The following is a 26317-nucleotide window of genomic DNA, read 5'->3' on the forward strand; positions in this document are numbered from 1 at the left end:
ACCATCTTACTTGGGTTTCTCTTACCTTGGTGTGGGCTTCCCTGGTAGCTCAGAGGTTAAAGCGTCTGCCTGGAATGTTGGAGACCTGGGTTCAATCCCTGGGTTGGGAAGATCCCCTGGAGAAGGAAATGGCAACCTACCCCAGTACTTTTGCCTGGAGAATCCCATGAAGGGAGGAGCCTGGTAGGCTACAGTCCATGGGGTCGCAAAGAGTCGGATACGACTGAGCAACTTCACTTTATTCACTTTGGAATTCTTAGTATTTCTATAATATTAATCACCCAAAGCCATACCTTTCATTCTATGTTTAGTATGAAGTATCATTTAGTGGACTTATAAAGCAAGAGCAAGTGGTTACACTTCATCCTCATAATTACAAACTCCTTCAGTGTATAATGTTTTCTTCTCCTCAATCTGGAGTGGAAAGCACAGTGCAAAATAGGGGATTACACCATTCTGGCATTTCTTAATCCATTCTATCTCTGTGTGAATTCCCAAATAAGATACATTTTTAAACACTGGAAGAAAGAATTCTGAAATACAATATAAATCATTTGTATATTATCCAAAGACTCCCTCACCCTCATGAGAGCTGAACTCCTGTCTCTCTACTACCCACCCCCCGCCTCCCACACAGACACCCTTCTTCCCCTCTTGCTGTATGTCTGCTGAGGATTTATCTGTTACCCAAGGGTGAATCCAGATCAGATCAGATCAGTCGCTCAGTCGTGTCCGACTCTTTGTGACCCCATGAATCGCAGCATGCCAGGCCTCCCTGTCCATCACCAACTCCCGGAGTTCACTCAGACTCATGTCCATCAAGTCAGTGATGCCATCCAGCCATCTCATCCTCTGTCATTCCCTTCTCCTCTTGCCCCCAATCCCTCCCAGCATCAGAGTCTTTTCCAATGAGTCAACTCTTCGCATGAGGTGGCCGAAGTACTGGAGTTTCAGCTTTAGCATCATTCCTTCCAAAGAAATCCCAGGGCTGATCTCCTTCAGAATGGACTGGTTGGATCTCCTTGCAGTCCAAGGGACTCTCAAGAGTCTTCTCCAACACCACAGTTCAAAAGCATCAATTCTTCGGCGCTCAGCCTTCTTCACAGTCCAACTCTCACATCCATACATGACCACAGGAAAAACCATAGCCTTGACTAGATGAACCTTCGTTGGCAAAGTAATGTCTCTGCTTTTGAATATGCTATCTAGGTTGGTCATAACTTTCCTTCCAAGGAGTAAGCGTCTTTTAATTTCATGGCTGCAGTCACCATCTGTAGTGATTTTGGAGCCCAGAAAAATAAAGTCTGACACTGTTTCCACTGTTTCTCTGTCTATTTCCCATAAAGTGATGGGACCAGATGCCATGATCTTCATTTTCTGAATGTTGATCTTCGTTTTCTGAATGTTCAGCTTCAAGCCAACTTTTTCACTCTCCACTTTCACCTTCATCGAGAGGCTTTTTAGTTCCTGTTCACTTTCTTTTTTTTTTTTCCCTCTTCACTTTCTGCCATAAGGGTGGTGTCATCTGCATATCTGAGGTTATTGATATTTCTCCTGGCAATCTTGATTCCAGCTTGTGTTTCTTCCAGTCCAGCGTTTCTCATGATGTACTCCGCATATAAGTTAAATAAACAGGGTGACAATATACAGCCTTGACGTACTCCTTTTCCTATTTGGAACCAGTCTGTTGTTCCATGTCCAGTTCTAACTGTTGCTTCCTGACCTGCATACAAATTTCTCAAGAGGCAGGTCAGGTGGTCTGGTATTCCCATCTCTTGAAGAATTTTCCACAGTTTATTGTGATCCACACAGTCAAAGGCTTTGGCATATTCAATAAAGCAGAAATAGATGTTTTTTTATAAATAGGGTAAATCCAATTACTGTCTTAATAGAAGAAATGCAATCACTCTCAACGGGCTTTCCTGATAGCTCACCTGGTAAAGAATACACCTGCAATGCAGGAGACCCCAGTTCAATTCCTGGGTCCAGAAGATCTGTTGGAGAAGGTATAGGTTACCCACTCCAGTATTATTGGACTTCCCTGGTGACTTAAGACGGTAAAGAATCTGCCCACAATTCAAGAGAGCTGGGTTCGATCCCTGGGTTGGGAAGATACCCTGGAGAAGGGAATGGCTACCTACTCCAGTATTCTGGCCTGGAAAATTCCATGGATTGTATAGTCCATGGGGTTGTAAAGAGTCAGACACAACTGAGCAACTTTCACTCACTCACACAATCACCCTCTTATCTCTGAAGCAGGCACTGAGATCATTCTGTAAATGTAAACTACTGATTTTAAATGAAATGCCAAGTCTTTACTTAGTTACACACTACCAACAGGGACTGTTCTGAGTGCCTTATAAGTATTTTTTCATTAAATTTTCATATCACCATCTGGTCAAATATCATATCCTCAGAGATGCCTTATCTGTCTAACACATGAAGGTATCCTTTACTCTCTATCTCATTAAACTCATATGATTTCCTTATTAAACTGTGATACTATTTATCAATTTTTGTCTTCTCCGTTACAATAGAAGCTCCATGAATTCTGGAGCATTGTTCTGACCCCACCACCAGAAGAAAGACAGGTGTACTTTTGTCACTTTGTAAATACTGAATGAATGAATGGAAAAAAAAAAAAAAAAACCCACTTGAGAAACAAGAAGCCTTTTCATGAACAAAGGGAATAAAATAAATATATAGGAAGCTCAAGTTTTCGGTGGTACAGAATGACTGACTGACCTCATCACTGTTCAAAAGTATGGCTACTGCATTCTTTCACTGGTTACTGTGCAATGGCTCCTCATTTCATTCAGGGTAAAGGTCCAAATCCTTACCATTCACCTCAAAGGCCCTACAGGATCCAGTACTGCTGTGTTACTTCTCCAGTCCTTTCTCCTAAACTCCTCACCCCTTGTTCATTCTACTCAGGTTGCCTCCTTGTAAGCACCCACCTCAAAGATCTTGCACCAGCCATTCCCTTGATCTGAAAGGATATTCCCAGGTATCTTTCTAACCCCAATCAGTCCTTCAAATCTCTCCTTAGATCCTCTCCTCTTAGGGGAAGCTCTCCTTATCATCTTATTTATCACACTGAGACTTACTCATTCCCTCTCTGGCCTTCCCTGTGAACTTACCCTGCACTTATTCTTTTTCCTATGCCCTCCATCAATTATCACACACTTACCCTTTATCACAGACTTACTCTTTAGCAGGATTACTGTTTACTGTCTCTTTTCCTCCTGCCAAACTCTAAGCTCCACAAGACAGGGATCATGCTGTGATTTCTGACATAACCCCTATTGCTTAAATGGTGCCTGGTAGGTATCTGGTACATGGTACACATTCAATAAATATTTAAATTAAGGAGTGAATGACTAAATCTTTACTCACAATGTCAGACTGCTAATTGCTAATACTGTTAAAGATATCTGGGTGACTGAATTTCACAATGATTGTTCAAGACCACCCTTGACATTGGGTTGTGCAAACTGAACACCTGGACTTTTTTATTTTCCAGTTCCAAATTAAACGTTTATAACTTATCCAAAGTAGGTGTTATTATACACTTATTATGATTTCTAAAAGTGTATCTTCCCCTTAGTTATTTTATATTGATGAATTCATTTTAAAGAGATTTAGAGGCCACCTGCAGACATTTTAGAAGTTCACTAACCTTACAATACAACAAACACCCCCAATTCAAGGAGGATTATTTCTCAGAATGCTTTCCACAACTCTTATCTACGTAAAGAAATTTCTGTTTTTCAATTCAGGGGATATGTGCTGATTAATCTCCTAATTCTAGAGAGTATAGCTTATTTAAGACTTTTAGCTCAAAATGTACTTAATATAATTATAAACTAAACTCCTCAGTACCTAAAGGCAATACAGAAACTAAATTGTTAAGTTCAGGAAGAAAAACAGAAAACATAATCTAAATACTCAATAAGCCATTTTACTTACATAATTAATAGAATTATATATATTTCTTCATTCTCTCTCACAAACATATACACACACAGCCCTACATTGCTACTTCATATGTCAAAAGTAAAAATAAGGAAAGACAGAAAGTAAAAAACATTTATGAGCACATGATAAAGATATTAACCTAAAATAGACATTAATTCAAATAGCGGCAAGGAAAGGAACTGTATTTTACTAGTGGGTTCCTTGACTCCCTCAAAAACCACTCTTTATAACATATAAGTAACTAAAGTAACTAAACATGGACACAAAAATCCAATATAAAACTATAAACTTCTAAATAACACATATTTGTTCAATAATAAGCACATGCTTTTTTTGTAGGAAAAGAAAATATTTCAATTTTTACAAGGAATGTGTTTTTCATTTTGAAATTTTATTTTTGTGAAATGTACAGTTTCAAAAGAACATACTTTAGCTGTTGTTTTGATACTGGGTTTCAATTTGACATACTGATTTGAAGTCTTTTGCAAACACTATTAATTTAAAATATCTAAAATAGTTACATGAAATCTTGTCAGTACCCATATATAATAAATTTATTTTTATGTAAATATCTTCTGTAGGGTTGTTTACTGATGGTAGTTGTAAAACAGGCCTCTTCAGTGAAACTATAAACTTTCACTTTATTCATGCTATAACTATGGAGACAATTTATGGACTTTTGCCTCATCAATAAATTAACACATCAATAGAAATAAATGAATGATATCATAAATTTCATTGAGCAAACTTGAATTACTATCATTACTAATCATCAAACATGGAATATTCATTAACATATTCTATTCAATGGATATTTCTTTATCAATTCCCTAATTCAGGAGCATATAGACTTTTTAAGACCTGTAACTCAAAATGCACTTTTAATTATTAACTAAATTTCTTGGTACTTAAGGGCAAAATAGAAACTAAAATGCGATTTACTTAAAAACAACATAATTATATATAGGTACTTATAAGACAGGTGTGTGCATGTGCCTGTGTTTGTGTGTGTGTGTGTGTGTGTGTGTGTGTTTATGAGAGAGCGAGAGAATGATGCAAAGGAATAGAATAAGAGGAAACTGCAAAGTTTCAATTTCTTATTCTTTGTAAAGTTTATATATGACATACAACAGTGCTACTCTCAAAAAAGAATACCTACCATAAAAACTTCTATACAATTCTATACAGTCAAAGTGGTATTAAAACAAGGTGACTGAGTACATGATCATTGGTAACAGAAATCTGCTTCAAATTCCTGGCTCTTCTGCCTCACATATGAGTGAGCTTTAGCAAGTTATATCACACTATAGGCCTTATATCTCTTTTGTAAAAAAGAGATGCAGATCTAAAAACATCCACATCTCAGGGCTGTTGTGTGGATTCCATGACATCTAGCCTATGACCTGGGATATGACCTGCGTTAATTGATGGCTGCTGAAAGATGGATTAAATAAAGGAAAGAAATGGAAGGGACCTAATAGAGGCAAAAGATACTAAGAAGAGATGGCAAGAATACACAGAAGAACTGTACAAAAAAGATCTTCCCTACACAGATAATCACGATGGTGTGATCATTCACCTAGAGCCAGACATCCTGGAATGTGAAGTCAAGTGGGCCTTAGAAAGCATCACTACGAACAAAGCTAGTGGAGGTGATGGAATTCCAGTTGAGCTATTTCAAATCCTGAAAGATGATACTGTGAAAGTGCTGCACTCAATATATCAGCAAATTGGGAAAACTCAGCAGTGGCCACAGGACTGGAAAAGGTCAGTTTTCATTCCAATTCCAAAGAAAGGCAATGCCAAAGAATGCTCAAACTAACACACAGTTGTACTCATCTCACACGCTAGTAATGTAATGCTCAAAATTCTCCAAGCCAGGCTTCAGCAATATGTGAACCGTGAACTTCCTGATGTTCAAGCTGGTTTTAGAAAAGGCAGAGGAACCAGAGATCAAATTGCCAACATCCGCTGGATCATGGAAAAAGCAAGAGAGTTCCAGAAAAACATCTATTTCTACTTTAATGACTATGCCAAAGCCTTTGACTGTGTGGATCACAATAAACTGTGGAAAATTCTTCAAGAGATGGGAACACCAGACCATCTGACCTGTCTCTTGAGAAATCTGTATGCAGGTCAGGAAGCAACAGTTAGAACTGGACATGGAACAACAGACTGGTTCCAAATAGGAAAAGGAGTACGTCAAGGCTGTATATTGTCACCCTGTTTATTTAACTTATATGCAGGGTACATCATGAGAAATGCTGGACTGGAAGAAGCACAAGCTGGAATCAAGATTGCCAGGAGAAATATCAATAACCTCAAATATGCAGATGACACCACCCTTATGGCAGAAAGTGAAGAGGAACTAAAAAGCCTCTTGATGAAAGTGAAAGAGGAGAGTGAAAAAGTTGGTTTAAAGCTCAACATTCAGAAAACTAAGATCATGGCCATCCGGTCTCATCACTTCATGGCAAATCGAGGGGGAAACAGTAGCTGAGTATTTTGGGAGGCTGCAAAATCACTACAGATGGTGACTACAGCTATGAAATTAAAAGATGCTTACTCCTTGGAAGGAAAGTTATGACCAACCTAGACAGCATATTAAAAAGCAGAGACATTACTTTGTCAACAAAGGTCCATCTAGTCAAAGCTATGGGTTTTCCAGTGGTCATGTATGGATGTGAGAGTTGGACTACAAAGAAAGCTGAGCACTGAAGAATTGATGCTTTTGAACTGTGGTGTTGGAGAAGACTTTTGACAGTCCCTTGGACTGCAAGGAGATCCAAGCAGTCCATCATTGGACACCAATGATACCAAACCAGTCAATCCTAAAGGAAATCAGTCCTGAATGTTCATTGGTAGGACTGATATTGAAGCTGAAACTCCAATACTTTGGCCCCTGATGTGAAGAGCTGACTCATTTGAAAAGACCATGATGCTGGGAAAGATTGAAGGCAGGAGAAGGGTTCAACAGAGGATAAGATGGTTGGATGGCATCACCGACTCAATGGACATGAGTTTGGGTAAACTCCAAGAGTTGGTGATGTACAGGGAGGCCTGGCAGGCTGCAGTCCATGTGATCGCAAAGAGTCGGACACAACTGAGCAACTGAACTGAACTGAATGATGAAAAGCAATAAAAGAACCAAAAGAATCAAATCTATTTCAAACAGTCAGAGGTGAAAGGGAGGCTCTTGAGGAAGTTCTTACTGGAAGACATAATTTATCTGAATAGAATCAAAAATATATAGTGAGAGAAAGGCAAAGACAGCTTTAGAGAGTTAAGAAGAGAATGAAGAGCTGATCATATGCACTATGGGAAACCAGATAAGAAGTTAACAGGGCATTAATAAAAGGATTTGCCAGTATTAAGGTTCCAGGGAATGTTTCTTTGTATATGGAAAACGCTTTTATAGCCCATGTATGATTTTCAAAATTTCTAAATTAGTTTTCAAAGCTCTACCTTATCTCAAACCCGCTGAAGGTTGAAATGGAGTTTAAGGTAAGGGAAGAAGGGTGGGGAAATCTAGTGGAGAGTAAATGAGTCTCAAGGCTGAAAGGAAACATACAACACAAAAAGACAAGAAAATCATCATCTTCAAATATATGACTCTCCTCTTTCTAGTGGCTGTTTTCAGGTCTCCTAACATCTTGTTTGCTGACTAGACATCAACACAGTGTAACAGCGAAACCTATGCATACCTCTCTTAGAGGCAGTTGTACCACTGTCCAAGACGCCATCTAGTTCACACAGCATTTATTGAAACTCTTTCCTTCCTCACCCTGTGAATGTGGTCTGAGCCTTCATTACCTTTAAGGCATTCATGGAGAAGTTATTCATGATTTTTATTAGTGAGTTTAAAGGTACACATTACTTAATGCTTTTGGCAAAGTGCAAATTTGTGGACTAGAGCAAAGTAAAGTTAAACTTCTATGAACAAGGTCAGCAACATACAAAAAGACAGAAGTATCCCAGGATGGAGGCACAGAGTTCAGTTCTTGATAGAAGTCTAAAGCAATGCCATTAAAAGAAGCTGTTGTTGTTGTTGTTGTTGTTTAAATGTCAAGAAAAGATGGATTGCTAGCATTAAAAGAGAAAAATAGTCTGAGAGGTATAATTTAGGTAATTTTATCCATCAACATATGTGAGAAAGGGACGTAGAAGCTGGAGCTCAGAACTCCATGAGCCAGGTCCTGGATCCGGCCACGCTTTTCCTTGGATGCAACATTTCAGTACATCTGTATCTCACCCTTCTAATTCTTAATGCAGGAATCAATCCTTTGACTATGAATATACTATATAATGACGTCACTAAAAGTTAATAAATTATCACATGGAGTACATACTCATTTTTAGTATACAATTCACTCTACACCATGAACTTTTTTTTTTTTTTTTTTAACACACGTCATTGCTCTATACATTCACCACTTGCTATCTGGCAAGTCAAATCATCTCAAGGTATAATGTAAAAGTGAAATTTCTAGTCCTACATCTTAAGAAATCTAGAAACATGGCTTAACCAGGTGTATTTTAATTTCCTGAACCTGTCAAAGAAACATGTAACAAAATCATATTGTCTGGAAACTTGTTACGCTGATGTTTCTCATTTTCATTAAATACCTACCTAGCATTTCCTTTGTGCCAATTCCTGTACAATAACACAATAATAATTAACTCAATGAGTTTCTCATTATTAGAGAACAGACAGGTTCTGCTATGATCCCCATTTTACAGATGAGAGAACCAAGGGGCTAGGAAGATTACCTAACTTCACCAAAGTTAACAGAGCCAGGACTCAAATGCAGGCAGCCGAGCCCCAGAGTATATGCTGGAAGCCACTATCATGCTGTTTCTCATGAAAGCAACATTGCATTTGGAACTTAAAAAAAAAAGGTTTATGTCCAAAGTCATTATTTTAGATGTCTTTTTTAACATTTTATAATAGCATAGAATATAAACCTATTATTCTTCACTGTCAGATACAAAGGAATCTACATTTAAATATCTTACCAGTTATTTCTGCTATCGCAGAAAAGAACCTTGGTGAAAAATGACACAGGTTTAGATGACTTGAAGCTGAGACGGCAGGTGAGAGCAGCATTAATTCCAATGGAAGAGCCCACAATGACTCTGTCTTTTGGAAAATTCACAGAAAGAAGTTGAATCTCATTACCATCAAGAAGCTTTGCTGGGGATAAGTGGACACTTAAAGTTGAATCCCTGTTTAAAATTTAAAAAAAAATTAGCTGAAAGTATGTGCAAGTAATTGGGTTTAAATGTGCTTTCTTCTGTTTTTTGAATCATTAGAAAAATTAAAACAAATATTTACAATAACATGCCCAACTCCTAAATATGTTTTTATATCATCTCTCATTTTCTGGTCACAATATAAGTAAAATTGATAATATGGTAATCTGCATGAGATGATGAAAAACTCATTTTGTCCTCTCAGGATTAAAAAACAGGGTTTAAATACCTGATCAAGTACAATGTGTTTTTAGTCACAGCCATGATAAAAACAGTATTGTCTTAAATATGTCCTAACAAAAATTTACTAAAAATCATCCCTTTAAAAGCTAAAGCTTTATTGGATGTAGACTAAGGATTACTAACAAATACATATACACATACCTATTTTTAATCTGCATACAGTTAAGCACTGTACATATGACATGAATATTTTTCAATCATTACTATTAAAATATTCTATTAATACTTGATGTTCACATACTTCATTATATACTATATACTATACATTTCATTATATACTATATGTACTATATACTATACTAAGACTATATACTAATCCCAATTATACTATACTAATATGTACTATACTATATATACTAATATACTATATAGTATACTATACACTATATTTCATTATTTACTATAATTCAGCCAGTTTAAAAGTGTTTGTGATTTTTAATAGCATAGTATATAGTACCCACTTCTTTTTTTAAGGTTTATTTATTTATAGCTATGTTTGGTCTTGGTTGCTGTGTGGGCTTTCTCTAGGTGTGAAGAGTGGGAGCCACTCTCTAGTTGAGGTGTGTGGGCTTCTCATTGTGGTGGTTTCTCTTGTTGCAGAGCATGTGCTCTGGGTGCACAGGCTTCAACAACTGCAGCCCGTGGGTTCTAGTGCACTGGCTCAGTAGTTTGTGGCACATGGGCTTAACTGCTCTGCGGCATGTGGGATCTTCCAGCACCAGGGATCAAACCAGCATCCTGTATATTACAAGGTGAATTCTTTACCACTGGACCACCAGGGAAGCCCTATTCAGTTCAGTTCAGTTGCTCAGTCGTGTCCAACTCTTTGCGACCCCATGAACTGCAGCACGCCAGGCCTCCTGTCCATCACCAACTCCCAGAGTTCACCCAAACCCATGTCCATCGAGTTGGTGATGCCATACAACCATCTCATCCTTTGTCTCCTCTTCTCCTCCTGCCCTCAATCTTTCCCAGCATCAGGGTCTTTTCAAATGAGTCAGCTCTTCATATCAGGTGGCCTAATGGAGTTTCAGCTTCAACATCAGTTGTTCCAATGAACACCCAGTGCTGATATCCTTTAGGATGGACTGGTTGGATCTCCTTGCAGTCCAAGGGACTTGCAAGAGTCTTCTCCAACACCACAGTTCAAAAGCATCAATTCTTCGGTGCTCAGCTTTCTTTATAGTCCAACTCTCACATCCATACATGACCACTGGAAAAACCATAGCCTTGACTAGACGGACCTTTGTTGACAAAGTAATGTATGCTTTTTAATATGCTGTCTAGGCTGGTTATAACTTTCCTTCCAAGGAGTAAGCGTCTTTTAATTTCATGGCTACAATCACCATCTGTATATTGCAAGGCGAATTCTTAACTACTGGACCACCAGGGAAGCCCTATTATTCACTTCTAATTTTAATTCATACTTGATAACTTTTAGCTGTCAATAAATATTTCACTGTATTACTTTGCTTTATTATATATGCAGGTTTGTATAGCAAATAAGACATGCTATCAAATGTGAATCCTATTTCCCTAGTATTTTAATTAGAATGATTATTCTGCTAATTAACTAGAAAAAGTAAAATAAGCTCTCAACTTGAACTAGTTTAAACTCATATGGTTCACTGGATAAAACATGAAAAAGCAGTTTATAAATCAGGTTTGAGTCCAATTCTATTGCTAATTAACTAAATGTCTTTGGATAAGTCATTAACACTATTAGTTCTATTGCATATATATTAATAAAAGGATACAGTCCCTTTTACATGTTCATTTCATTATATCATGTTAAGACTCTGATTTTAACTTGAAGTAGTTTTAAAATTGATACCATTATACATTAATTCAAAAGCTGAAAGAGTAAAGATTAATTCATATATGAGACAATGTTTGTTGACAAAAAAAGTAATTTCTAGGACAATATAATTCAAGTCATTTTTATTTCCTATTCAAGCAACAGAGTTTACTATCTACTTATAAGATTAGATCTTGAAAAAACTGTGAATCTCAAGAGTTGCCAAATTAATGTTGAAGAACTACACTCTCTCACAAAATGGCATTTAGAGCAATTCCCTGAGGCACAAGTAAGCACTCATCATATCTTGTAAGCCAAATGTTAGAAGCCAATGGCCATTCTATGCTTTTCAACTTTGATGATTTTCATTGATTTCTGTCACACTCGGAACTTGTTTTCTCTGGATCTCAGAATGATTAACTGCAAAATAAAGTACTGAACTAGAGAAGCTCTGAGGTGGGTCTAAGATTTGGTAGTTTACGAAAATAATGGTACACAAATCCCCACAATTTATATATTTTTAACATGTCAACTGACCACTCTTTACATCTATTACTTTATATCTATAAAGAGGCATATATTTTTAAATATAAATTTGTTTCATTGTCCTTTTTTGCCATTTTATATACAGGATATCAATATATGCAGCCTTCTTTGACTTTCTTTTAATTAATCTCAGTATTTTGTTTTCTAAGATTCCTAATACAGTTGTGTTATTAAAATTCCTCCACATCACAGATATAGAATATTTATTCAAGTGCATATATATCACAAATTAATTATACCCTCACATGTCACTGGACATTTGTGTAGTTCCCAGATTTCACTATTCTGAATAATACAACTATGAATACTTTCAAACATACCTTGTAGTATAGTTGATTTGCAATGTTATATTATTTTCAGATGTACAGCATACTGATTCAATACTTATGTTATTATACAATATTAGTTACATGCCCTGTGTTGTAAAATATATCTTTGTAGCTTATTTATTTTATACATAGTGGTTTGTACCTTTTAATCCACTTCCCTTATCTTGACCCTTCCCCATCACTATTTTTTCCTCTGTATCTATAAATCTGTTTCTCTTTTGTTATATTCATTTGTTTTATTTTTTAGATTCTACATATAAGTGAAAAGATACAGTATCTGTCTTTGTCTGACTTACTTCACTAAGCATAATACCTTCCAGGCCCATCCATGTTTGCTGTGAATGGTAAAATTTAATTCTTTTTTATGGCCAAATAATATCCCATTGAATATGTAAAATATATACACATCTTCTTTATCCATTAGTCTATTGATGGGCACTCAGGTTGCTCCCATACCTTGGCTATTATAAATAATGTTGCTATGAACACTGGGGTTCATGTATCTTTTTGAATTAGCATTTTTGTTTTCTTTGGATATATACCCAGATGTGGAATTACTGGATCATATGATAGCTCTATTTTTAATTTTTTGAGGACCCAACATGCTGTGTGCCATAGTGGCTGCAGCAATGTCCACTCCCACCAACAGTGAACTAGAGTTCCCTTTTCTCCATATCCTTGGCAACATTTATTATTCATTGCCTTTTTGACAATAGCCATTCTGATAAGTATGAGGTGATACCTCATTGTGGTTTTGATTTGCATTTCCCTGATGCATTTTTCTTGTATATACTGTGAAGTGGAAATGTTGGGCTGTGAAATATGCACATACTACACCTTACATAGTATTATCTACTATGTTCTTACTCACTGATACTCTAACTGGTAGCCTGACTTCCTAACGATTGCCTACCTAGGACAAGCAAAATGATATCTTGCTGTAGTCACTAATTCTTACTTTCAAGTTTACAAAGAAGTCAATTACTGTATATTTTTTCATGTGTTTTATATTTTATCTGTGAAATATCTATTGAAACTTTTTGTCAACATTTCTGTTATTTGGTATTTTTTCTGATTAATTCTTACCAGCTATTTATTTTACTGTTAGCATAATTTTAAGTCATGTTTAAGAAATCTTTCTCTAGGTACAGACATTAAAATTGTTTTCTTTTTTTACATTTTGCCTTTTAATCGATGTGTAATGAATTTTCATGTATTAAGTAGACAGGAATCCAGTTTGAACTATTTTATACAGTTAATTATCTCAGCACCATTTATTGAATAGTAATCTTTTTTCTCCAAAGATCTATACTGCCTTTGTCACATATTCAGTATCTGTCCATGTGTGGGCCATTTTCAAGTCTACTGGGTTCCTTTGCTCATTTAATCTATCACTGCACCACTGTGACATTGATTCACTCTTGGTATTTGGGCAGGCAAGCCTTTCTCACCTTCTTCTTCAGGGGTGGTGTGGCTATTCTTGACCCTTGATTTTTCCATATAAGATTTAGAATTTTACTTGTCAATCTTGATGAAAATTTTTATTTGAATTTTTATTGCAGTTGCATGAAAAATCTAAGTTGATTTGTGGAGAACTGTGCTTTTTAAAATCCTGAATATCACAATTCATGAATATGGTGTAAATCTTCATTTATTTATGAGTTCTTTGATTTAAGATTTATAATTTTATCCATATAGTCACATACAATTCTTCCTATTACCTTCAATTGCTAATGTTTTTAAGGATAGTAGTTTTACAGTTGCATGTTCTAAATGTTGTGTGCTGAAATACTATTGAACCTTAAATATTGGACTTACATTTGTTTAACTTGATAAATGATCTTCATAGCTTTAAATATGTGTATAAATTCTTTTCATTTCCTATATGGAAAATCTCCTAATCAACAGATAATGCTGGTTCTGAAGCTTATTTTCCTATCCTCACATATTTTATTTTTCTTAACTCCGGCATGGACTAGGTTCTCTAGTAAAACATGTTCGAAAGACAGTGATAATAGGCATCCTTGCCTTTTCTATTTTATTTAAAGGCAATTTATTTATATTCCAATATCCATAATAATGTCTCCTCTAGGTTTATGACAGAAAACTTTGCCAACTTAAATAACTTCTCTTTTATTACTGTTTAAGAGTTTTATAAATTATTTTTGAATTCTGTGAAATTCTTTTTTTCCCTGCATCTATGGAAATGATCATAATCACTATTTTAATGTATGTAAATCAATATTTTAACTTGGTGGTTCTGAACTAGGAATGGTTTTGCTTCCAAGGAGAAATGTAGCAATGTGTGGAGACATTTTATTATTTTTTTTTTCTTTCACAACTGTGGGGTTGGGGGGGAGGCTGCTTAATATCCTACAAAGTATAGGAGAGACTTTAATAAAAAAAAAGGAATTATTATCATCAAAATATCAAGAGTTCTGAAGTTGAGAAACCCCACTTTATTTTAATCTTTTTGTCCTTACATTTCATAAATACTTTTTAAAATAGGAAGCTGGAATTTTTTCTTATTCCCTCTATGAGCCTCTGTCTTTTAACTGGTCAATTTATTTACATTCCATTGCATTAATCAATTATTTTGAGTTTTTGCCATCATTTTTGTTCAGTTTCCCCTTCATTTAAAAAGTGTGCTTCTCTTGTAAAGTTAACTGAAGTTTTGTCTGTTTCTATGTTTAGGTTTAATGGATGCCCTTAAAATTTAACCTTACATGCTTTATTTTAAAATTTCTAAAAGTTATATTAGGTTCATTTTCCAATCTATATTATACAATCCCATGTTAATTACTAATTTTTATAATGCCATCTTTTATTTTTTTAACAAATTATTTATACTTTATATCTGATAAATCCAATATCTGAATTACTTAAGAGTCTAAATCTTAAGACTGCTTGTGCTGACTCTAAGTTATGATGTCTTCCCTCCTGGTGAGTTTTGTAATGCTTGACACTGCTCCTGTCTAGCTGTTAGCAATCTGTGAAAACTGAAATATAGGCCAAAATTGAGGATGGTTTCATTTTGAGTAGAAATTCTGGTTCACTTTGTGAACAGGAGTATCAATATCATTTGGAAACTTATTAGAAATACAAATTACTATATCCCATTCCAGGCTTACTGAATCATAAATTCTAGATATAGGATCTAATAACCTCTGCTTTTGAAAAATCCATCAGAAAATTCTGAGATATATATATATATAAAACATGGTATTTACAACATGGTATTTAACTCATTCAAAGCCAGAAGTATACCATCTCTTTGACTTTTCTCTCTCACCTGATTAAATTTGATTCACCCATGATTGTCTCCCTTTTGCATACTCAAATTCCATTAGCTAGGAAAACTAGCTAATATATATATGAAAGATATATATATTATATATATATAATGAAAGATAGAAGGACTTACTGACATGGAATCATTTTAGCCTCTTCCAGTGTCCCTGGATTAATCCAGGAATCTGAGATTAAGTTTTCCTATCTTGAAATTGTCTTAAGATTTAAAAACAAGCCTACCCTTGGTATGTTAATCCAGTTCACCGCTCCTACTCTGGTTTCAGCTTATAAGTATGTATTGTTTTGGTTTGCTCTCAGTCCTTTAGAAGCCTCCCACACTTCTCAGTACTCCAACAGTTTTATACACGCACACACACACACACACACACACATGCTCTGTTTCGTAATGTGAGGGCTCATAATGTATCTAGTCCAATAGAGTACTGGGGCTTGAGCTGCTTATCAATTTTTTAAAAATGCAAACAGATGATATTTCTCTATAGCATGTGCACTATGATAGGTAGAATTCTGTGATGGCCACCAAGAGTCCTGTTCCTTGGTGTATAAACTGCATAATTCCCATTCCTTGGGTGGCAGAACCTATAAACATGATGAGACACTTACTTTGATGATTGCTGCTGCTGCTAAGTCGCTTCAGTTGTGTCCGACTCTGTGCGACCCCACAGATGGAAGCCCACCAGGCTCCCCCATCCCTGGGATTCTCCAGGCAAGAACACTGGAGTGGGTTGCCATTTCCTTCTCCAATGCATGAAAGTGAAAAGTGAAAGTGAAGTCGCTCAGTCGTGTCCGACTCTTAGCGACCCCATGGACTGCAGCCTACCAGGCTCCTCCATCCATGGGATTTTCCAGGCAAGAGAACTAGAGTGAGGTGCCATCACCTTCTCCAACTTTGATGATTAAGTTATGCTATATGGCAATAGTAAAGGGAAGTTCCATATGTAATGAAGATCCCTAGCTAATGGAATTTGAGTATGCAAAAGGGAGACAATCATGGGTGAATCAAATTTAATCAGGTGAGAGAGAAAAGTCCAAGAGATGGTGTACTTCTGGCTTTGAATGGGTTAAATACCATGTTGTAAGAAGGGAACCACATGTCTAGGGCTTGCTGCTGCTGCTGCTAAGTCGCTTCAGTCGTGTCTGACTCTGTGTGACCCCATGGACGGCAGCCCACTAGGCTCCCCTGTCCCTGGGATTCTCCAGACAAGAACACTGGAGTGGGTTGCCATTTCCTTCTCCAATGCATGCAAGTGAAAAGTGAAAGTGAAGTCGCATCTGACTCTTAGCGACCCCATGGACTGCAGCCTAACAGGCTCCTCCATCCATGGGACTTTCCAGGCAAGAGTACTGGAGTGGGGTGCCATCGCCTTCTCTGGTCTAGGACTTGAGGGTGGCCCATAAGAGCTGAGAGTTGCCCAAGCAAACAGCCAGCAAAAAAAAAAAATGACGCCTGAGTCCTACAACTACAGGGATTAATTCTGCCAACTTGGAGGAGGACTGAGTCACAGATGATGTGCTGCTGTAGTCCACACCTGATTTCTGCCTACTGAGATCTTAAGCAGTGAACACTAAACTAACCTGGACTACTGACCACCGATGAAACTTGAGAACAAATTCATGTTTTAAAAGGCACTAGATCTGTGGTAATTGGTCATGGAGTAAAAGAAAAGTAATACACTGAAGTTTTAAGCTTGCTTCTTAAATCACAAAATCAGACATAGCAAAAATTTTTATAAGAAAATTTAAAAACTGAGATAACTAAATGAGCTCTTGGGGGGTATTTTTAATTTAAACGTACAGTTAAATATTTTAAAAGTTCACTCCATCTATAGAACAGTCAGACATTGCTCATGACTCGTATAACGCAGACAGAAACAAAGAAGTACTTGAAGAAGATGTGGTAAATTCACATTAGGTGTTTACCTGAAATAGTTCTGAGGTAAAATATTGACGTCCATCACAGCTGGTACATCCAAAGGAACAGGAGTAAAAAATACGAAAGGAGGAACAAATAATAACTTGGGTGATTTTATCTCTCCAACCAGATGTAACATTCGATAGCAAACTGGATTATCATTTAAATAAATAGGGATATCAGCTGTGTATTCTCTAGGCTGTTCTAATGAAAGAAAAACATTTTTAAAGTATTTTAGATTAGTGCACACACAGCAAAAAAAATTATATAATTTAAACCTTACTAAATATTAAGATGTACTATTAAGTTACAGTTTAGTGGAGCAGAATAGATTACCTGGAAACTGAATTTATCCTGCTAAGGAACTTAAGACATGTAATGAGGTGTCATGCAAATAAAACTCTTTTAAAGAACACTCTGTGTAGTAATAGAGCATGTTCCCTTAAAACAGATTTTCATTATTATGGGAAAATACATATACTGTGGGGACACAGTACAACAAGACTTCTATTTTTTAACTGCCTTCTGTGCCTTAACAGGAGCTACCCATCTCTTTAATATAGGCAGTATGAAGATGAGGTCAGATAACTGCCCTAAGGATCTTAGGGGACTACTGAGAAAAGGATATACTGAGAGGAATCAAACATGCTTTCTCTCAGATTTTTAGGTTTATGAAAGGCTGTTAGGATTGACTGGTTAATCTCACCTCATAGGAAAAGACAGGAAATTACCACATGGCAACTCATAGGAGGAAAGGCAGTTTGTGCTGGAGAAAAGGGCTCAGCACAGAGGCAGCAGGCTGGTCTCAGACAACAGGTGCCAATGTCTTTTAAGACTCAAATCTCCAAACATAAATCTCATAGGCAGAAAAATATGATCTTGTGAGTCTGAACTCAATGTTGTATTTTAGAATTCAAAAACTTACTGAATTCTGAGTTTTGAATGGGCTGCTTTGAGATTATTTCTGGGTTTCAGAAAATTTAAAGGTTTCTGGGGTAATGAAGAATGAGGCTCCTTATATAATCTAAGACCACTGTGGCTTCAATAATGTATGTTTTTAAGCCCAGGTATGCCTTCTCTCTCACCTAAGAGGTAATTTATTTAAAAGTGTTATAGGCATGCTTGATTTTTTAAGAGTTAGGATTGTATCCTATGGAGGGAAACAACGGGTTTGACTGCATGGGCTCAGTCCCACACTGAAAGAAAAAAGTCAAATGGAAATTTTTCTTATTTCCATCTAAATAATCCAGACCACTTCATCTGGATATAAATGTTCCTTTGGGACATAAAGGAAAAACTCTGAATAGAAATACAGATGGTAGCTTTGGCTGGACTAGTTTTTATGCTATTTCTTTTAGTACCAGACACATTAGAAACTAAGAAGAAATTCACAGAAATATACAATGAGACCTAATAAGTTTTACAAAGTAAACTTTAGATTGCAGGGAATATTTGATGCTTTCTATCATATTTTCAGAGTTCTAAACAGAGGGAATACAAAATAAAAAGATTTTTAAAGTCTACTAATCACAGTATCTGATGTCTTCTCTCTCACCTATAAATCTACACTGAATATACAAGGCCAGGATAAAAGGTATGCTGGATGTAGATTTACTGCAACACTGTCTTACAGAATATTACTGAGAGCGAACACACAGCTTAATGAATTCTTAAGACTTTAAAAGTAGTAACAGGTTCTTATACTGCCTTTTCTACTATTGACATAGCTAGTCACCGGTATTAGATTGCCAGTAGTGTAAAATATGGTAGTGTCCGAGAGATCCCGATGCAAGTGATTTACTGCGGGAGTGCTCTCAGAGGAACCTGTGGGTAAAGGAGGGAAGCAGAATAGGGAAGGGCAAGAAGCTATGAGAAGGTGTCGTTTTAGAATACAGACTCAACCTGATCTCATGGGGTCAGATGGGGTGCGGGGGTGGGGAGTGGGTTGGGTTAGCTGATAGACTAGTGTTGGTTAGACTTAATTTCCTAGGTATCTGTGCATGAGGCATCTTCCTGTTCAGTTCAGTTGCTCAGTCGTGTCCGACTCTTTGCGACCCCATGAACCGCAGTAAACCAGGCCTCCCTGTCCATCACCAACTCCCGGAGTCCACCCAAACCCATATCCATTGTGTCAGTGATGCCAACTAACCATCTCATCCTCTATCATCCCCTTCTCCTCCTGCCCTCAATCTTTCCCAGCATCAGGGTCTTTTCAAATGAGTCAGCTCTCCACATCAGGTGGCCAAAGTATTGGAGTTTCAGCTTCAACATGAGTCCCTCCAATGAACACCCAGGACTGATCTCTTTTAGGATTGACTGGTTCAATATGCTTGCAGTCCAAGGGACTCTCAAGAGTCTTCTCCAACACCACAGTTTAAAAGCATCAATTCTTCTGCTCTCAGCTTTCTTATAGTCCAACTCTCACATGACTACTAGAAAAACCATAGCCTTGACTAGACAGATCTTTGTTGACACAATAACATCTCTGCTTTTTAATATGCTGTCTAGGTTGGTCATAACTTTCTTTCCAAGGAGTAAGCGTCTTTTAATTTCATGGCTGCAATCACCATCTGCAGTGATTTTGGAGCCCAGAAAAATAAAGTCAGCCACTGTTTCCACTGTTTCCCCATCGATTTGCCATGAAGTGATGGGACCAGATGCCATGATCTTAGTTTTCTGAATGTTGAGCTTTAAGCAGGGATGCTATATTGGAGCAAAGTTTTTGCATACTATCGACAAAAACTTGGTATTTATCTCAATTATATTTTAAAAACTAAGATGTTAGTTGTATTTTTTCAGGAAAATCACCATGAAAATACCTCAAAATTTGTGAAAGAAACAAGAGAAGTAAAATGTTAAACTAAAAGACATACAGAAAGCAAATAACAAAAAGATGTAAATCTTTCCTTCACTTCATTAGTAATTAATCAGTAAAAGTAAAGTAATTCAATACAGCAACAAAAAGGCTGAGATAAGTAAAATTTAGATTAAAAAAAAATCCAGGGCCTCCCTGACAACTATTGAGCCTATGCTCTAGAGCCCAGGAACCACAACTACTGAGCCCTCACACCTCAGCTACTGAAACCACCTCAATGAGAAGCCCATGTAACTGCAACTGGAGAGTATCTCTCACTCCACAACTATAGAAAGCTCACAGAGCAACAAAGACCCAGCATAGCCAAAAATAAATAAATTATAAAAATAAAAACAATCCAAATTCATGTCATCTACAGGAGATACTTTTAGATTCAAAAAACAACTCACTCGAAAGTAAAAGGACAGAGAAATAATATACATGCAAGTAGTAACTAAAAGAGAACTGCAGTGACTATAACAATAACAGAAAATAAATATTAAGAAAAGAATTGCTACTATAGATAAATAAGGGTGCTATATGTACTAATAACAGGATAAGCTATCAAGAAGAAATGTGAAGTAGTGAAGTAAAATGAAAGTTGCTCAGTTGTGTCCAACTCTTTGTGACTCCACGGACTATACAGTTCATGGAATTCTCCAGGCCAGAATACTGGAGTGGGTAGCCTTTGCCTTCTCCAGGGGATCTTCCCAACTCAGGGATCGAACCCAGGTCTCCCACATTGCCGGCAGATTCTTTACCAGCCGAGCCACAAGGGAAGCCCAAGAATACTGGAGTGGGTAGCCCATCCCTTCTCCAGAGGATCCTCCCAATCTAGGAATTGAACCGGGGTCTCCTGCATTACAGGCGGATTATTTATCAACTGAGCTATCAGGGAAGCCCATCAAGAATATAAAACAATTATAAACATATACATACTTAACAGAGCCACAAAGTACTTGAGAAAAATCTGATAGAATTGAAAGGAGAAATAAATAATGAAATGAAAACCCTTTAAAACTTCAACAACCACTCACAAATGTGGGAAAGTCAAGTAGGTAGATCACTAAAGAAATAAAAAGACTTACACAACATTATAAATGAAGCAGACCTAACACACATCTATGGAACATTTCCTCTAACAAAAGCAAAATACATAAACTTCTCAAGTGTATGTAGAACATTCTCTTGGGTAGATCATATTTTAGGGTATAAGGTGATCTGGTAAAGAATCCGCCTGCAATGCAGGAGACCCCTGTTTGATTCCTGGGTTGGGAAGATCCTGTGGAGAAGGGAACAGCTACCCACTCCAGTATTCTGGCCTGGAGAATTATAGTCCATGGAGTCACAAAGACTCAGACATGACTGAGTGACTTTCACTCCATTAAAAAAAGACTAAAACCATATAAACTATGTTCTGCAACAACAATGTAATAAAAATAGAACTCGATATTAAAGTGAAATATGGGAAATTCTCAAATACATGAAAATTAAACAGCACACTCCACAAAAAACTAATTGTTAAGGAATGGTAAGGTAAGTTAAAAAAAAAAATACCTTGAGATTAAAAGGAAAACAAAACATGCCAAAATTTATGTGATACACCTAAATCAGTGCTCAGAGTGAAATTTATAACTTTAAATGTCTATATATAAAAAGATGTTTCAAATCAATACCTAACACCTTGCACCCTAAGAGATAAGAAAAAAAATTACAGCCAAACAAAGCAGAATAGAGAAAATAATAAATATTAGAACAGAAATTAATTGAATTTAAGCACAGGAAAAAAATTAGGCAATCAAAAGTTGGTCTTTGAAAATAACAAATTTTAAAAATCATTAGCATGAATGACCAAGAAAAAAGAAAGAAAAGATTCAAAAATCATGAATAAAAAAGGGAAAATGCTCACTTCACAGAAATGTAATAAATGAATTATGAGAGAACACAATGTACAACTATATACAAACAAATTAGATAACCTAGAACAAATGGATAAATTTCTAGAAAGATATAAACTACTTCAATTGATGAAAGAAGAAATATAAAATATGAACTAAATATGAACTTAAAATATGAATATACTTAAAGGAATGAAAGTAGGAATCAAAACATTTCCCACATGGAACAGCCAAAGCTGAAACAACTTCATTGGTGGAATTTACCAAACATTTCATGAATAATTAATATCAATCTTCACAAAAACAGAAATGAAGGGAATAAAATACTTCACAAGCCATTCTCTAAGACCAAAAGAAATAAAGAATCATGTTTATGGTTAGTTGATTTTCAACAAGGTACCAAGATAATTCAGGGGGGAAAGATATTTTTGTTTTTTATACAGTGATGCATATAAAACAACACCTTGATTGCTGGAAAAGCATATTATTCTTGAAGGGAAAAACTCAATTATATGCCTTTTTCTAGAAACTAGAAAAAATAATCTGTAGTTCATTAGAAAATCAAATGTGTAAAGCTTCCAAATTGTTTTCAAATAGATATTTAATGGAAGAAAACTGTTATACCAATTATTAAAAGGTACAGTTATATTTTTGCAATTAAAAAAAAACCAGGAAAGTAGAAATATAGATAAACAAACATTCTGGCCAGCTTTCCCCAAAGCAAGCAATCCATGTAAGTCAGAGGTTGTGATGTCTTTTCTGATAAACCCTTAGAGATCAGACACCATCACATCCATAAAATCCCACAAGTCATATATTAACCTTATTTGATGTAGGAGGGGAGTATATAACAGCATGAACACCAGGAGGAAAGGATCAAAGGGAGTCATTTATAATGATAGTTACTACAAAATTTTAGTAAGAAATTTCTTAAAACTGTTTTAAGTACATATAATAATATAAAGTTTCATATACATAGTAAAATAAAATATGTGAATGATAAACTGATATAGAAATAACAACAAATACAGGAAAAAGGTACCTACTTGGACAGAAATTTACAGCAACATTACACTCTTCATTTGGTTGCAGAGTTCCACTGAGTGTGCTAAATTTGAATATACCATCTTTGAAAAGCTTGCCAGTATTTCTAATATCCAAATTCCACACTACATCTTTTCTTGAAGTATTATGTAAGACCAGATTCTGTTCACACATAAAAAATAAAAGAAGAAATTTATAAAAATTACAATATGCAATCTAAAATTTAGTTTGTATTGCCATAGCAACTTGATGGTCCTATGAACAAAGTAAGCAATTAAAAGTGGTAATCACAGATAAAATGTTTTAAAGGTGAATATTAGACAAACAGGTACATGAATATGTCCATAGCCTGTTAACAAATATGAAAGTACTCAAAGGAGCTATGCTAGCTAGAAAGGATGCAGAGTAACAAGAACCTTCATTCATGAAGGTAGAATGCAAATTGGTACAGTCATGTTGGAAGACAGTTTGACAGCTTCTTATAATGCTAAACATACACTTACCAAATGACCCAGTAAACCTAGTTTTAATTATTTTCCTAAGTAAATTGAAAATTTATGTTTATACAAAAATCTGTATGTGAATGTTTACAATAGCTTTGCTCATAATCACGAACCACTGGAAGTCAAAACAAACATGGTTTCTATCAACAAATGAATGCATAAAAAAACTGCAGTACAGCGATAAAATAGGATAAAATTCAGTGATAAAATAAGTAACATATTAATTCAAGTAAAAACATAAGTGAATATTACATATTTACTTAATTTTAAGTGAAAGATGCTAAGTCCAAATGTCTACATATTGTATAATTAAATTACCTGTCAGTCTGGAAATGCAAAATTTTGTGGATGGAAAATAAAATCAATTGCTGCCAAATGTTGGTGGAAGGAGAAGTAGTTAATTGCCAAGGGGTTATAGAGAGATTTTTCAGTGTAATAAAACTGTTCTATATGGCACTGAAGTGGTAAACCCTTCTATACAATTTCCAAAAACCCAAATAATTATATACTGCAAGGAGTAGACTTAAAAATATGAAAATTAAAAGGAATCAACCAAGATGTCAGGGATCCCAGGATGGATTGTAGACTGTGACAAATTATATCGCAAAAGAATGAAATAACCTCACTGAAGGTACTGGGTAAAGAATGGCCTACATAATTCTGGAAAACTGTGTTTTGACAGGAAACTACATAAAGCTAAAGACAAAAAGATACTCTTTATAAACACTGTACTCTAGTTGGAAAATATGCTAATAATTCTAACAGAGTACAGGTTGCTGCTGCTACTGCTGCTGCTAAGTTGCTTCAGTTGTGTCCGAGTCTGTGCAACCCCATAGACAGCAGCACATCAGGCTCCCCCGTCCCTGGGATTCTCCAGGCAAGAACCCTGGAGTGGGTTGCCAGTTCCTTCTACAATGCGTGAAAAGTGAAAGTGACGTCGCTCAGTAGTGTCCGACTCTTAGCGACCCCATGGACTGCAGCCCAACAGGCTCCTCTGTCCATGGGATTTTCCAGGCAAGAGTACTGGAGTGGGGTGAGAGTGCAGGTTAAAAATCCTGAAACTTCTTTACTAAGTACACCAGCGTTAAAAAAAAATAAGTAAATACATTATAAATAAGAGATTCAGACTTCTCATTGTCATAGAAGAGTTAAAAATGAACAAGGGAGAAAGATGGAATGAACCTTGTGGCGCAGGATTAGAGTAAGAGCTATAAGTTAAAACTCATGTTTAGATAGGTAGACAGGAAAAGGTAGATATAAATAGATGATAGGCAGGTAGATAGAAAAATTACCAATATATGTGTATTCATGGATTTTTACACATACAAATATTTCCTGGCACTATCTCCCAAAAGGACCTAGAACATGTGACACCACAGTAGCAGCTAGCACATCTTGTATATAGACCTTGTTTTCTAAATACCATTCTCCCATAAAAGATACTGAGGTTTCTTGGAGAAAATGTTGACTCGAGAGCTAGAACAACTAAAATAAAAGTGGCCCTTGACCATTTTGTAGTCATAGAAAGTAAGAGAAATGTTTAAAAATCATAAGAACAAGAGCACGTCAAAGGGTCAATCTAAAAGATGTTCTAATAGCCAAAGTTGGAACAATTTTAGCAGCATAAACAAAAATGAACATTGGATTAAAACTGAGAGTAGGAAGTAAATATATGTGGGTTCATACTGACAAATAAATAAATAAACGGAGGGAGGAAGGGAATAACCTTTCTTACAGAAAAATTCCAAATAATATACGTAAATGTCCCCTCCAGAAGATGGAGCTTGACCCCCTACACCTTGAGTGTGGGATGAAATTGATGACTCACTTCCACAGTATAGTGTGCAAAGGGGAAAAATGGCTTCTCCAGCTTTACAGTAGAGAAACACGGTGTGTTTATTGATAACATGTACTCCTTTCACATGATGTGACAAAATGAACATTTCACCTATGTGACATTTTCTTCCCCAAAGTCCATAGAAAATAAGAACGGAGACCAGTCAGGTGAAAAATATAAGACAAACCAAAATTAAGGAACATTCTGGAAAAAAAAAAAAAAAACTACCAGACCAGTATTCTTTAAAATTAACAAGGTCATAAAGTATCAGCAAGTTTGAGAAACTATCATGTAATAGAAGAGACTAAATGCCATATGGTATGCTGGATAGGACCCTGGGCAGTAAAAGTGAAATCCGAATGCAGTCTGTTGTTTAGCTAATAATATTTTCAGTTCAGTTCAGTTCACTTCAGTCACTCAGTCGTGTCTGACTCTTTGTGACCCCATGAATCGCAGCATGTCAGGCCTCCCTGTCCATCACCAACTCCCGGAGTTCACTCAAACTCACGTCCATCAAGTCGGTGATGCCATCCAGCCAGCTCATCCTCTGTCGTCCCCTTCTCCTCCTGCCCCCAATCCCTCCCAGCATCAGAGTCTTTTCTAATGAATCAACTCTTCGCATGAGGTGGCCAAAGTACTGGAGTTTCAGCTTTAGCATCATTCCTTCCAAAGAAACCCCAGGGCTGATCTCCTTTAGAATGGACTGGTTGGATCTCCTTGCAGTCCAAGGGACTCTCAAGAGTCTTCTCCAACACCACAGTTCAAAAGCATCAATTCTTCGGCACTCAGCTTTCTTCACAGTCCAACTCT

The 26317-nt window shown here is 36.2% G+C and overlaps 1 protein-coding gene across 4 annotated transcripts in view; it reads right to left on the minus strand.

The window, feature by feature from the left end:
• Nucleotides 1-26317, minus strand: part of CFAP47 (cilia and flagella associated protein 47) — a 502646-nt gene that overhangs the window by 359624 nt on the left and 116705 nt on the right. For all 4 annotated transcript variants that reach the window (XM_024988430.2, XM_015461736.3, XM_059883840.1 and 1 more), the window contains 3 exons: nt 23170-23329; nt 17380-17575; nt 8995-9204 (listed from right to left, as the gene is read on the minus strand). In XM_024988430.2, the coding sequence (XP_024844198.1) occupies nt 8995-9204; nt 17380-17575; nt 23170-23329 (566 nt within the window). The remainder of the gene's footprint in view (nt 1-8994; nt 9205-17379; nt 17576-23169; nt 23330-26317) is intronic.

This window comes from Bos taurus, chromosome X (assembly GCF_002263795.3).
Source record: "Bos taurus isolate L1 Dominette 01449 registration number 42190680 breed Hereford chromosome X, ARS-UCD2.0, whole genome shotgun sequence".
Classification (NCBI taxonomy): domain Eukaryota; kingdom Metazoa; phylum Chordata; class Mammalia; order Artiodactyla; family Bovidae; genus Bos; species Bos taurus.